At 38.5% G+C, this 12,872-nt stretch overlaps 1 protein-coding gene across 2 annotated transcripts in view; it reads right to left on the bottom strand.

Annotated features, from left to right (window-relative positions):
- The window catches only part of NELL2 (neural EGFL like 2), a 134,412-nt gene that overhangs the window by 91,994 nt on the left and 29,546 nt on the right, over positions 1–12,872 (bottom strand). For both annotated transcript variants that reach the window (XM_066550363.1, XM_066550364.1), the window contains exons 4-9: positions 11,901–12,074; positions 11,696–11,792; positions 9,898–9,970; positions 9,650–9,732; positions 8,522–8,650; positions 7,241–7,343 (exon numbers count right to left, since the gene is read on the bottom strand). In XM_066550363.1, the coding sequence (XP_066406460.1) occupies positions 7,241–7,343; positions 8,522–8,650; positions 9,650–9,732; positions 9,898–9,970; positions 11,696–11,792; positions 11,901–12,074 (659 nt within the window). The remainder of the gene's footprint in view (positions 1–7,240; positions 7,344–8,521; positions 8,651–9,649; positions 9,733–9,897; positions 9,971–11,695; positions 11,793–11,900; positions 12,075–12,872) is intronic.

Here is a 12,872-nt window from a genome sequence, read left to right as displayed (position 1 = left end):
GATCTAGAGTCTTCTGGTGGAGCTCCATTATGCATGGGGTCCAGAGTAGCTAAAAGGCCACTCACCTAGGAGGAAGCCACACTTCAAGGCATGAAAAGTCTAAGACAGGCACAGGCACTGACTCCCCCCAGTCCTCCTTTGGTAACAAGGAAAAACAAAATTCAAAGAACATAGGGAAGTAGGAAAGGAAACCAAGTAGGAAAGGAAACAAGACATTTTGAGAAGTCCAAAATTTCACTATGCTGTAAGCTATATTTTAATTTATAGAGAACAACAGACATACAAGGAATGGGTTTCCTGCTCAGAGGGGAATGGCAAGTCAAAAAAGACTCTGTTTTCCTTCTGATGAGGAATACTGCCCTTACAAGGCTTACAAAGAACAAAGGTCACCTGAGACTTCATGCTCGGCAGCAAAAATCCCCTAACAATTCTGTCATGGGCTATTTAACAGAGATAAACCAACTACTGCTGTAGTGTAAGAGTAGTTTGAAAATTTCTATAGCTTTACAATAGAAAATACAGCAGAGACTGAGCACCTTGGGTCATGGGTTAGACTGGCCCTGCCCACCAAAGCCAAGGGGATTCCTTCCACTGTCTTCAGCTGGCTTTGAGCTCAGGAAAGGCCCCAAGACATTCTTAGAGTGTCTCAACTTCCTGAGATGTTACACATCCCAGAAAAGTGAAATCTCTGAGGAGATCTTCCCAAAGTGTGTAAACTCCTGCTGGAAAGGACTGAAGAAGAGAAAGACAGGCTGTTCTCAGTGGTGCCCAGTAACAGGACAGGAGGCAATGGGCACAGACCAGAACACACAAAAATCCATTTGGAGAGCAGAAAATACTTTGTTACTGCGAGGGTGACCGAGCACTGGCACAGGTTGCCCAGGAGGATGTGGGGTCTCCATCTGTGTAGATACTCAAAAGCTGCGTGGCCACAGCCCTGGGCAGCCTGCTCCACACAGCCCTGCTTGAGCAGGAGGGTGGGACCAGGAGGCCTCCAGAGCTCCCTTCCAACCTCAGCCCTCTGGTGAGACTGACACTGTAGGAGCTATGCTGGATTCACACATGACAGGTGCAGCTAGTGCGCTTTTCTATTGCGGCTTTGTAAATCTAAAACATCTCCACTGATCTTATTGACGTACCTGAGTTCAAGGACATTTTTTTTCCTCTTGCAAAAGTATTTAATTAGAAATAATATTTTTGTCCTATTTTCTAAATGAATATGGATACTGGCTTTCTTTTGAAATCACAAAAAGTAATAAAATGGTTTAAACAGTTGGTAAAGTACAGTATAATTCATCTCAGTAGTACAAATGGTACAACACAGTACAAGTACAATAAAAATGCTTTTTATTTGTCATTCCAGTGTGGTACTATCATTATATGTAATTCAAAAGCCTGAAAAATAAGGTTGATGTGAATCATTTCAGCACAGAAAATCCAGATAGTAGAGGCTAAATGGACACTATTCTGCTAAATAACATTCAGAAGTTCTGCATGCTGACTATGGGAGGTTATAGTAAATATTACAGCTCTACGAAACAATCTAGTGCTGGCTATAGTCAAGATATCTTTTAATACGATTTTGAAGTAGGCTAATTTATCTGAATTTTCATATTAAAAAGAAACCTCAGAAGAACAGAATTTATGCTCTGTATGCACTTATATTCTGTAAAAAGCCACACATAAGTATTTAAAATCAAAAAGCAACTATTTGTTTTTATTAACCAGAATGTTGCTTCTCCTTTATATTCTAAAGTGTGCATTTTTTAAAGAACTATGATAAATGAGAAATCATTGTTTTACTGCTAAAAACTGCCTCTTCTTCCTGCAGTACTGATGCCTGCTCTGCCACCCCAAGCCTGCTGGCTGCCCACAGCCCTCAGACTCATGCCATGTTCCAGCCAGCCTGCTGGAGATGCTCTTCCATTTCCCTTCTTCTGATTCACTTCAAGGATGAGATGACCTGTTCAGTCAGTGACTAATCATTTCTCCAAGCTGCAGCCTCTTCTCTGTGCCACACTGAATGCAGAAACTTCTCCAGCACTTGGCTGAACAAGGCAGGGGCTGGCACCCCACTTGGCTACTGATGGAAGTCACCTCAGGCTAGAGGATGAAAGCCCAGGGGAAAAAGTGGCAATTTTGTACAAATATGGAACTTGGTAAACAGCACAGGCCTAAGTCCACAACGCTTGAAACTACCTGGATTAATTATGAATTTCAGAGTAAATTTAACCCATATTCCTTAAGTTTCTAGATTAAAATTTTGCACTCTTGCTGATGCTTAATTGCTGCTGCAAAGAAGAAGCAGATGGGCTTTCACAGCTCCTTCTCTCTGTGTCAGTAGACCACAAGCGCTGGAGTTTGCAGAAGAGTTTGGGGGAAAAAATGGGTATGAAGAAAAATTATGAAGAGCAAGATGAGAAATCCCTTTAATTTTAATCATAAAATTAAAAGTTTCTGCAAGATAGCAAGACAGATCACTGCACCAGAAACCCATGCATGTTAAGAGCTACAATGTCGATATTTGCTTTAATTATTTTACTAAAAATCCAAGTTATAGAACCCCTTTACACACACTCTCTCTCCACACCTGCTAACACCAGAACTGTGACCTGATCCAATACAACACTAATGTTTCTCAAAGTTGCTTAAAATACTTGTGTTAGACTGAGAACTTGGCTACAATGCACCAGAAACCCATCAAGTATCCTGTCTCAAAAAAAAAAACCAAAACAAACAGGTATAAGGAAAAATCACAGCCTGCAGATTTGAGCATAATGGCTCAGATTTTAACCTCTACTGGAGTCTATTGGGATGGATTTAAATAGTTTGCTGTTAGGTTAATAAGTATCTGCAGTGTCACTGGGAGGAAGAGAGTGATGAGAAGAGAGCAATTGCTTCCTGTAAATCAGTCTTTGGTGATGGGAATTATTACTGCACCAGATATTGGCACAAATATCACTGCTGGTCTTAGAGTAACAAAAATCACTTAGTTTGTTTCAAATACACTAGTTCCATTTTAAAAAGAATGCATATAGCTTTTGGAGGTGATGCATTGGTGTTAACGCACTGACTAATGAAAACATTACCATAATAGGATCTGCTGACCAAGCACCAATTCTCTCAGCTGCTAAGACATTGGCAGTCCTTCCACAATTCACTTAAAATAAATGAACTTGTCCTTGTACTTCTTAAGCCAAGCCTGTGGTCTAAAGCAATATTTATAGGTTCAGTAGGAAAGCTTAATCTCTCCTCAATTTGTACTGGTACCCATCACCACACAAAGCATTTGTCTCCACAGAGGACAAAAAAAAATTAATGATCTTTTGCACATACCTTCTCAGAATTCTTTAAAATTGCATTGAGCATAGAAAAAAGTAGTCTCTTCCTTCCAGCTTCAAACAATTCTCCACAGGAAGCTCCCATTGACCTAAGATGTATGCTATGGCAGCTGGACTGAGTTTTGCATTGTCTACAGCTGAAACATACATCCAACACACTGGCCCATTCATCTGCCCCAGAAGATTGCTGCTTCTTTGAGCCCATTACAGCTAATAGAAAACACAGTGATAATTTGCATTCATTGCCATTCCCCATGCTACCAGCATTGACCTTCACACAAGACAAAACAGTACAAGTTGTCTGAATGGCCTGAAACAAAGGTATGGAGTTAAGAGAGAAGATCAGGGTTTGGTTTTTTGTTTGCTTTGTGGCTTTTTTCCTTTGGCTTACAAAAAGAACCAAAGTCAAAGTAACATTTGTTTTTAAAAAAATATCTAAACCATTCCTTACTAAGTGTTCTTCCCTGAACTAAACATTTAAGAAAAACATGAATAGACAATTGTGCTGAAATTTCCAAAGTGTTGAAAATGTCATTGAACAAGACGAAACAAAGCTTTGCTGTCCAAAATGTAAATGGGCTGAAATTTAATTCCTAGGATTTGGCAGCATGGGAAAGTCTCTTAGCACAACAGTTTAATGCCAGAATCAAGCTTAAAAATCCAGCACTTTCCATTCCTATCTTACACACCTGATATGCATCACAGTAACTGATGCAAGATTAGTCTCACGACTTCAGCTGTCTAAAAGTTCAGTATCTGATCTAATCACCTGGGCTCTGTATACAAAGCCATGGAAGGAGCTGTCCACTTCCAGAAGGCAACTCATCCCATCCCTTCCAGCCCCTCTCAGCACCAAGTGCCTTCTGGAGGTTCCAGTCCCTGCAGCTTGTTATCAAGAGAGCCAAACTGGTGATGTCCACAACTAGTAAATGAAACCCATCAGGTAAATGAAACAGCAAATGGCAGCAGGCTTGAAAATGCTTGGTTATGGTGTGTAACTCTCTCTGCAGTCTGAGTGTTAGCACACATCATGGCATCATGTCACACTGTACCAGCCAAGATGCTCTGAAGCAGTGCCAAGCACAAGCTTGGGGCACAGCCCTGATCAGAGGCCATTCCCAGCCAACCATCTGGATGCAGATAATCTGCTGGGGGTGGGAAAGGGGAAGAGACTTCAGCCATGTGAGCCACAAGTGCCACAGGACTGTGCCTGCCCTATTTCATTTACTAGTATAAGTGAAGCCACTTCAGATTGTATTCCCAAATTCTACATGCCTAAAACCATGCAGAATGACTCCATCCTCTGTCACTGAGGGGAAAAATAAAACCAACCAAAAAAGCCCAACCAAAAAAAAAAAAAAAAAAAGAAACAAAAATCCCAGAAAGCCTGCTTGCTGGTCACTGAAACAGCCAGAAGTGCTGTACTCTTAACTCTTCTCTGCCAGCTGTCATTAAATCCAACATCACTTTTTTGATTTTTGGTGGCTTTGTTTTAACACCAGCAGAAGAAAGGAAGTGTGGAGGGAAGCACTCAGCCCTGGGGGAGTGAGACACAGCCAAAGGCTCCAGCAGCTGTCACTGCCTGGGCACTTCTACTCAAACAACAGCCTGGCAGAAACAGCCCATCATCTGGTATGAGATAACAAATACCAGGGGAAGCATCATATCCATACATGTTCTGTCTTGAAACAAATACTAAATCCAGCTAAAGAACGGTCTATCAGGCATCATTTTTTCTCAGCACTTATGATTGCTTATCCAAAACCAAGGCTATGGCTCCATGAGCAACACTCCCTAACTGGGGGTAACCCCCTAAGCTGTTTTCCCAATTATAAGCCATCTGTGTTCACTCTGTATTATCCAGTCAGAAGCTACATCTCTTCCTGTTGTTCTGAGCACTGCAAACAATTAAGTTATTCTCAGAACCTGTCCAAATGGAGCCACTGAGCTTTGAACCCCTCCAGCAAAACCAAGTTCAACAAGCACACTGACCTCAATCAGCTCAGACCCTGACCCAAAGACATGAAGACAGAATACAGCTGGCATAAGTATATGAACTCAGAGACAACTTAGCATTTCCACCAATCTGGCCTGGAGAATAAGTGAGAGTCATGCAGCCTCCATTGCCTCTAACTTCCACTGTTTCACTGGAATTTAACTACCCTGTCAATGAGACTCCAATTTACATTCTCTGTCCTTTGGTTCCAGGAATCCAGCCACTGTAAAAATTGTGTGATTTTTATTTTTTTTAAAGTCACTTTAAATAATCTAGATGAAATTAGGAAAAAAATTTCAAAAGCAATTTTTATTTATGTTTTCTGATCTAATTATTTTTCTGGTAGTTTGTCAAGAAAGTGGTATGTTTTCATGTTAGCTATAAATTGAAATATGTACTGGCATCAAATTAGCAACACTCAAAGCTAAGACACTTTGATAATATTAAGAATATCAAACAGGAAATTTCAGACATCAGTGTGCTGTACCAGAAGTGCATCTTAATTCAAAGAAGTATCAATGCTCTCTGACAAGGTCAGTGTCCATATGCTCATTCACATTTCTTGACTTTTGTCAAGACTTCCAATAAAAACAACTTTGGAAGAAGTCATATGATGTGAGTGCTTCCCCACTAACACCCGAATAGAGAATTCCCAACTCAATTTACAGGCAGTACATTACAAAAACAAACTTCAGAGGATCAGGTTTTCAAATTCTGCCAACATGGTCAGAGATTCAGATAGCCTCAACAAGAGGCTTGAATGCCACACGTATCACATTCCTGAATTACCAATTACCCTGAGTTATGTAATATGCATGGAAATTCTGTGTAGCTGGTTAAAAAAAGTATTTGAATTTTTATTTCCTCTTAATTAGAATTAATCTACTTGAGTAAGTTAATAAGGTTTCATAAAAAGGGATGGTTTGTGTAACTTCTAACACAATTAAATATTAATAAACTCCTGTGGGAGCTAGATCAATGGAGTACAAAACATCTTCCTGAGTTTTATCTTAAAACATGTCATTTTAACCAGCTATGTATTTCTCTACACTCTGTAAGAAGTTTTATACAGCAGCAGAACAGTGATGAAACCACACAGAAAAATCTCAACATTTACAGAATAAAGAAGTGTGCGCATCTCATTCTCAATTTTAAGAATGGATTTCACCATTCTGAAATAACTAGCTATCACATATGGAATACACATACATAATCAATCTGAAATACTATATATAGTCCATCTAGATAGTGATTAACCTGAAATTCCCCTTCTCTGGCTCTACTTGCAACAAAACCAGAATACCATAAAACCTAAAGTTAATAATGTGTCCAATCCTAAAATACAAAATAAATCACCTTTTTCCATTTTTTCCTTTAATTCTTTAATGACCTTTTGTGAAATAGCACCCCTAGGTGTCTGGGTTTTGCTGGTTTCTTCTTTTCTCTTAACTAAGGAAGAAGAATCAAAAAATCTGAACCTCCATTTCTAAGCTCAATAACATAAGGTTGGTAGTACTCTCTTCATGTGATAAAGGTGCTGGAGACCCTGGTCAAACATCAGGCAATTGTTCCTGAATTTGTAGCAGCTTGGTCTAAAGCATAGATAATGGAAGTCTGCAGAAAGCTTTGTAAGCAAATATTTTTTTCTTTTTAAATTTTGAAAATAAATATGTGTTCTAAATAAAAACAACACAACTAAACTGAAACAAAATATCCCACATGAAATATTAAGACCTTCTGTTATCAGTTCCCCAGAACACTTGAAAGTTTGAAGTCTAAGTTCCCTGACTCCACAACCCAACTATTTAATGACCAGTTCTTTCACTGACATACTTACAGAAAGGTTCATATTATTTAATATTTCAAAGCATTCATTAGCAAGAGGCACAACAGTGAAACTTACACTGACATTCCTTGCAGCACTTGCCATCCACGTAGGCCAGAGCAGAGTTCAGAGGACAGTCAGCGAGGGGGCAAACCAGAGCCTCGCACTGCACAGTGCCGTTCTAGGAGAACAAAAGGTGCTTAACTGGGGGTTTTATTTAGCAGTAGCAGAGATGTTCTCAAACACAGGAACTTGAAAATCTATTTTTAAACACAATGAACTTTCTAACAACCTCCAAAAAAAGATAGTTTAATGTGGGTCTTTTAATAACTGCAAGAAGAGAAACCATACCTTCAGAATGTCACATACAATCTTTTAACATGAATGATGTGCTCACTGAGATGATAATGATTAATTTTTTTTTTCAGAGGCAAACCTATTTGGAGGCAAAACATTCTGCCAATCAGGAAAAATCTGACAGATTACTGTGAAAAGACAACTGCACAGAACAATACTCTGTGTCTGATTTTTTGTTAGAGAGAATGTATGTCTAAAAGGTAACAATATTATAGCTGTGAGAAAAATCCAAGACAAAAATATGCAATGAATTTAACTCTAAATTCAAAGAATTTTAAACATTTATCAGCCAGATTTGATGCTATAAAATACTAAAAGCAAAATGAAAAAATGAAAACCCATCCAGAAATATAAAGGTAAAAAAAATATTAAGCTTAAAGAGACCCATTTAGCCAATTATAGATAGCAGTAAATCAATCTAAGGTGCAGTACACACAACAACCACCTTTTCACTGGCTTCTAATGGCCTTTGGATTAAGGACTTAATGAGTTCAAATGGAATTAAAGAGTTTTATATGAATGGACAGCAATACAGACACCCTAGCTTAGTATCTGGAAGGATACTTGCAATCACATATGGAGTTGTGATACTGGGGAATCTTCCATCCACCAAATCTTTTTCATTGGTAATATAACAAAGCTTGCATATGACCCTGACATTTTACTTTTTATTACTTATTGAGAGGTAACCAAAGGCAACCAAAGGAAATCGGGCACAAGGGATCTATTAAATCATTTGGTAAGAAAAAGGCTGTGTTTTTAGAGACAAAAAGCAAGGACTTAAAATTCCAGAGAAACTGTTTGCAACTCAGTGCAATGGAATAACATGAAATCTAAGTATATTCCCTAGCACCTGCGAATTTATTAATACTATTCCTTAGATTTGGAACAGATTTTTAACTTCTTTTTTGTTAGTACCTAGCATACATCTGGAAGTTCTCAATAAACCTATTCAGAGGAAACACTGGAATTCCTGACTCTCCACTCAAACCATAGCCATACCATGCAAGTGCAGTTCTTACAGCCATCCGTCCAGGATTCAAACTCTCTGTAGGTTGTGCCCTTCATTGTGCAGGTTCTCTCACAGTAGCACTGATCCAACTTGTTCATCCTCTGCTCAGCTTGAGACAACTGTATTTACAGTTCACAAAAATGGTTTTGAATTTTTAAGTGGCCTCCATATTAGTAAAAACACAATTCAAACTGTCCCCAGTACACAGATGAGAGAATACATTTAGGAAAACACAATCAGAGACAATAAAACAATTTAATCATGTTGTATTGTTAAATAAAACATGATTAAACCACCAGCCATTCAGAGACGGAAATTGAGAAGTGAGACACAATGCATTTCATCTTTCTTATCACCCTGACATCAGGGACATCATAAAACAAAATGAGCAGGTCAAGATGGGTACAGCTCCTCATTTCTCATCTTTGTATGGGCACACTGATCAGGAATCTTGCTCCACATAAAGTACTCGCAGACAGAGGGGCCAAATAAGCTCAGAACCGACATTAGTAATTTTTTTCTGTTCTTCAGCCAAGGCATTTCTAACGTTAGTGTATCAAAGCAGCTAGGTAACAGCATTCCAGCAGATATCTAAAGAACTGACATTTAAAATCACAGCAGTCTATTTTCACCTGAACACATGAATGTTTTTGGTGTAATATTCTACAGGAAAGAAAGAAGAAAGTCCTGGTTTGGTTCCTGATTCTTAGTTCCTTGTCTTGCATATATTTTGTCTGAACGCGCCTTTGGCAGCTCAGGTCTTGAAAAGTCTTGGTAAGTTTTGCTGTAATAAACACAGTTACCTATTTCATTCTAGGTTTGATTGATTTATTAGCCTTATAGGTAGAGTTTGGATATCTATGAGCCCTTTCCTTGCTCAGGGATTTGGATGCTCTTTACTATTAAAATTCATGATTCTATAAAAATATTAAAACACAAGAAAACTCTCTGAACTGAGAATCTGTATGTATAAATTAGGCAGAGATATATAAAGACGCAAACATACCATGCAGGGATGTTCTGCACACAGCCATACAAGCATGAATAATCTAAAAATACAGCAAATAAAGACTGGCAATCCCAATTTCTTCTATGAATAGAGTCCTAGTAAACATTACCTTAGCTGATGTTTTTGCTAAAATGTCTTGCAGTTCCATAATTTTCTGCACAAGTCCATGGAAGTCATTACAAGTTGGGCATGCTGGAATAATACAATACATGTTAATAAATTAACTCACAATAGGTTCAATCATGCCAAAGTTGACAAACAATACACTTAAATCCAAGGTTTTAAGAAAGCTTGTAGGACAGAAAGAAGGTAAAAAGCACACCTTTCATTTTATGATACAAGAATTAATAGACTTACTGCGATTAAGATCTGGGCACTGAGAAATAAATCCTTGAGGCATGACAAGTAATTGCACATCTTGCATTATGCCCTATGTGTTAGTGGAGAGAAAACAAAAGGATACATTCTTTTTACCTGTCAAAATTATGTTTTTTCATTCACCATGTAAAACATTAAAGCCCACAAAGAAAAATTACCTGATTTAAAAAAAATACTTATGAATAAACAGCTTCGTGTCTGGACCCAATTCAGTGATAGAAGAATAAGTAGAAATAAAAATAGATGTACAGGCGTACTGAATAATTTTTAGAGACATAAGATTAAATGTCAAGATATAATTATGTGGCAAGAGTTTGGTGGGTTTGAATTCATTGTTATTTTTAGTTAGTCACTGCAGAAAAGCTTGCAAATGACCTTTAAAAAGTAATTTGAAAACAGCTGCAGTTTCAGTTACTTAGAAATACTCTTTTAAATAAAATGCAAATTTTTTACAAGCTATAACTCTTAAATATATTTGAAGACTAAAGAAACTAGAGTCAAGAAAAATATATTAATGCAAACCCTTAATGAGTTTGTGCTGGTTTTGGCTGGAGTAGAGGTAATTTTCTTCACAGAAAAGTAGCTGGCATGAAGTTGTGTTTTGGATTTGTGCTGGAAACATCACTGATAACACTAGGATGCTACAGAAATTACACAACAGCAAGGCCTTTTCTGCTTCTCCTACCACCCCACCAGTGAGGAGGCTGGGGATGCACAAGGATTTGGGAGAGACACAGCCAGGACAGCTGCCCCAGCTGACCAAAGAAGGGGTCATATCTGAGACCATAGGGCATCAGGCACAGCATTTAAAGCTGGGACAAGAAGGAAGCAGGGAACGTTTGGAGTGGTGGCATTTGCCTTCCCAAGTAACCATTACAGAGCCCTGCTTTCCTGGGGATGGCTGAACACCTGCTTGCCTATGGAAAGTGGTGAATGAATTCCTTGTTTTGCTTTGCTTTACCTATTAAACGCTGTATCAAACCACAAATTTTTTAGCTTTTACCCTTCCAATTCCCTTCCCCATCCCACCAGGGAGGGAAGTGAGCAAGTGGCTAGGTGGTGCTAGCTGGGGTTAGACCACAACAAATTCTGATGGGGATCCTTCCACAAAGCTTGCAAAATGCTGAGCAACTACATGTCTGTTACACAGCTGCAGAGCTGCATGTTGTTAAGAACTCAGGGAGATTTCAGCATGAAATTCAACTACGATGTCTGGAAAGGGATGATTTCACCCAGAAGAATAGATCCCATGCTTGCTGGCAGATTTTACATGCTTAGTTAAGATATAATTAGTAGCCAGTATGCTGCTCTCCAATAGCAAAGGCCAAAGAGCAATTTCAAAGCAATCCAAGAGCTGTGTTATGATTACAGAAGCACAAACTGATTGAGCACAAACAGATGACCTCCTGAGGTCATCTGCTCCAACTTCCCTGCTCAAGCAGGATCAGCTATAGCAGATTGCCTAGGACTGTGTCCAAACAGCTTCTGACTATCTCCATAGTCGTCCTTCTTTGACAAGTCTCACAGTAGAATTGTTTTCTGATGTGGAGGTGTTTCAGGTTTTGCCCATTGCTTCTTGGCCTGTCAGTGGGCCCTAGTGAGATAAGTCTGGATTCCTTATCTTCATTTCCCTCACATTTATCCACACTGATGAGATCCTCCTGAGCCTTCTCTTCTCCAGGCTGAACAATTCCAAATCTCTCAGCCTCTCATCATATGAAAGATGATTCAATCCCTTTAATAATTTATTTCACTCTATCTTTCAGGGAATGCATACCTTAAAATAACCATGTGCGGTATTCCTCTGTCCCAGCCAAAAGGTTGTACCCAAAGGTAAGTCCATGAAAGGCTTCTCCACAACTCTTTCATAAATTCTGAAAAGGAACAGGAAAATACAATCCCAGGTTGTTATCATTTAATTTACTCAGAACTCAAATATTCCAAATGTGACAACTTCTTATAAAACAGCACTCTTTACTTACTTATTGCAATCCACATGTAAAATCAAGTGAGAGGCACTGATTGCTAAGGAAAGTCTGTGCCATTTATCATCTGCCAAAATGTATGGGAACACTTCTGTGTGGGAGCGATGACTGCCTGAACGATAATGCAACCTGATTTCATTTCGATGACCGCTGCTTTCCAGCTCCAGGTACCTGTACCATAAATGCATCATCATGTCATGAACCATTCTTTTCAGCACAGCAACATTTTACATAAGACATCTTCTCATCATCATGCAAGAACTATTTAAAAAAAGGCAGAAAAACATGCAGATACAAAGGCAAAAGTAGACCCTTTTCAGATTTCCACTGCATCTCACTTCTCAGCTACAAATAATAGCAGGTTCAAACTTTCATGTAACTACACAAAATTCCAAGCCAAATATGTTTTCCTCTAACAAAACCATTTTCCATAACATGATCTGAATTACACTATTATAAATAATTGCCTGATACAATGAAAGCACAATAGGAATACTCTGAAGGTCTGAATGCACAAAAGACAACTCCAAGTTCTGCAGTAGCCACATCATTAGTAATTACCAAGGGAAGTAAAGACTGAGACTGAACACTGCTTTGTTGGCTTTTATATGAACTGTTACATCTTCTTTCATTTTCTGTAATAAAATTTCTCCAAAAATATATAAAATCAAGAAATGCTAACTCCTCGGAACAATTTATTTTATTTATTTGCTTTGTTAAATTATGTGTATTTGCAGGGTGGGTGTACACATACATATATACACATCTATATATGTATACACATATATATGTAAATATGGATATATATTTAGCAAAAAGCCAGCAGTGCAGCTGTGCTACATGCATCTAGCAGATTGCAAATACAAGCTTTGATGGTGAAATTCCAGCTGTTCAATTTAAAAAGCACTCCACAACCAAACTCAGTTCTTAGACAGGCTGTCTCACATGTCGGACATCTTCTGGGAAAAA

The sequence above is a fragment of the Molothrus aeneus genome, chromosome 5, assembly GCF_037042795.1.
Source record: "Molothrus aeneus isolate 106 chromosome 5, BPBGC_Maene_1.0, whole genome shotgun sequence".
In the NCBI taxonomy this organism is placed as follows: Eukaryota; Metazoa; Chordata; class Aves; order Passeriformes; family Icteridae; genus Molothrus; species Molothrus aeneus.
This window is presented reverse-complemented; position numbering and strand designations above follow the sequence as displayed.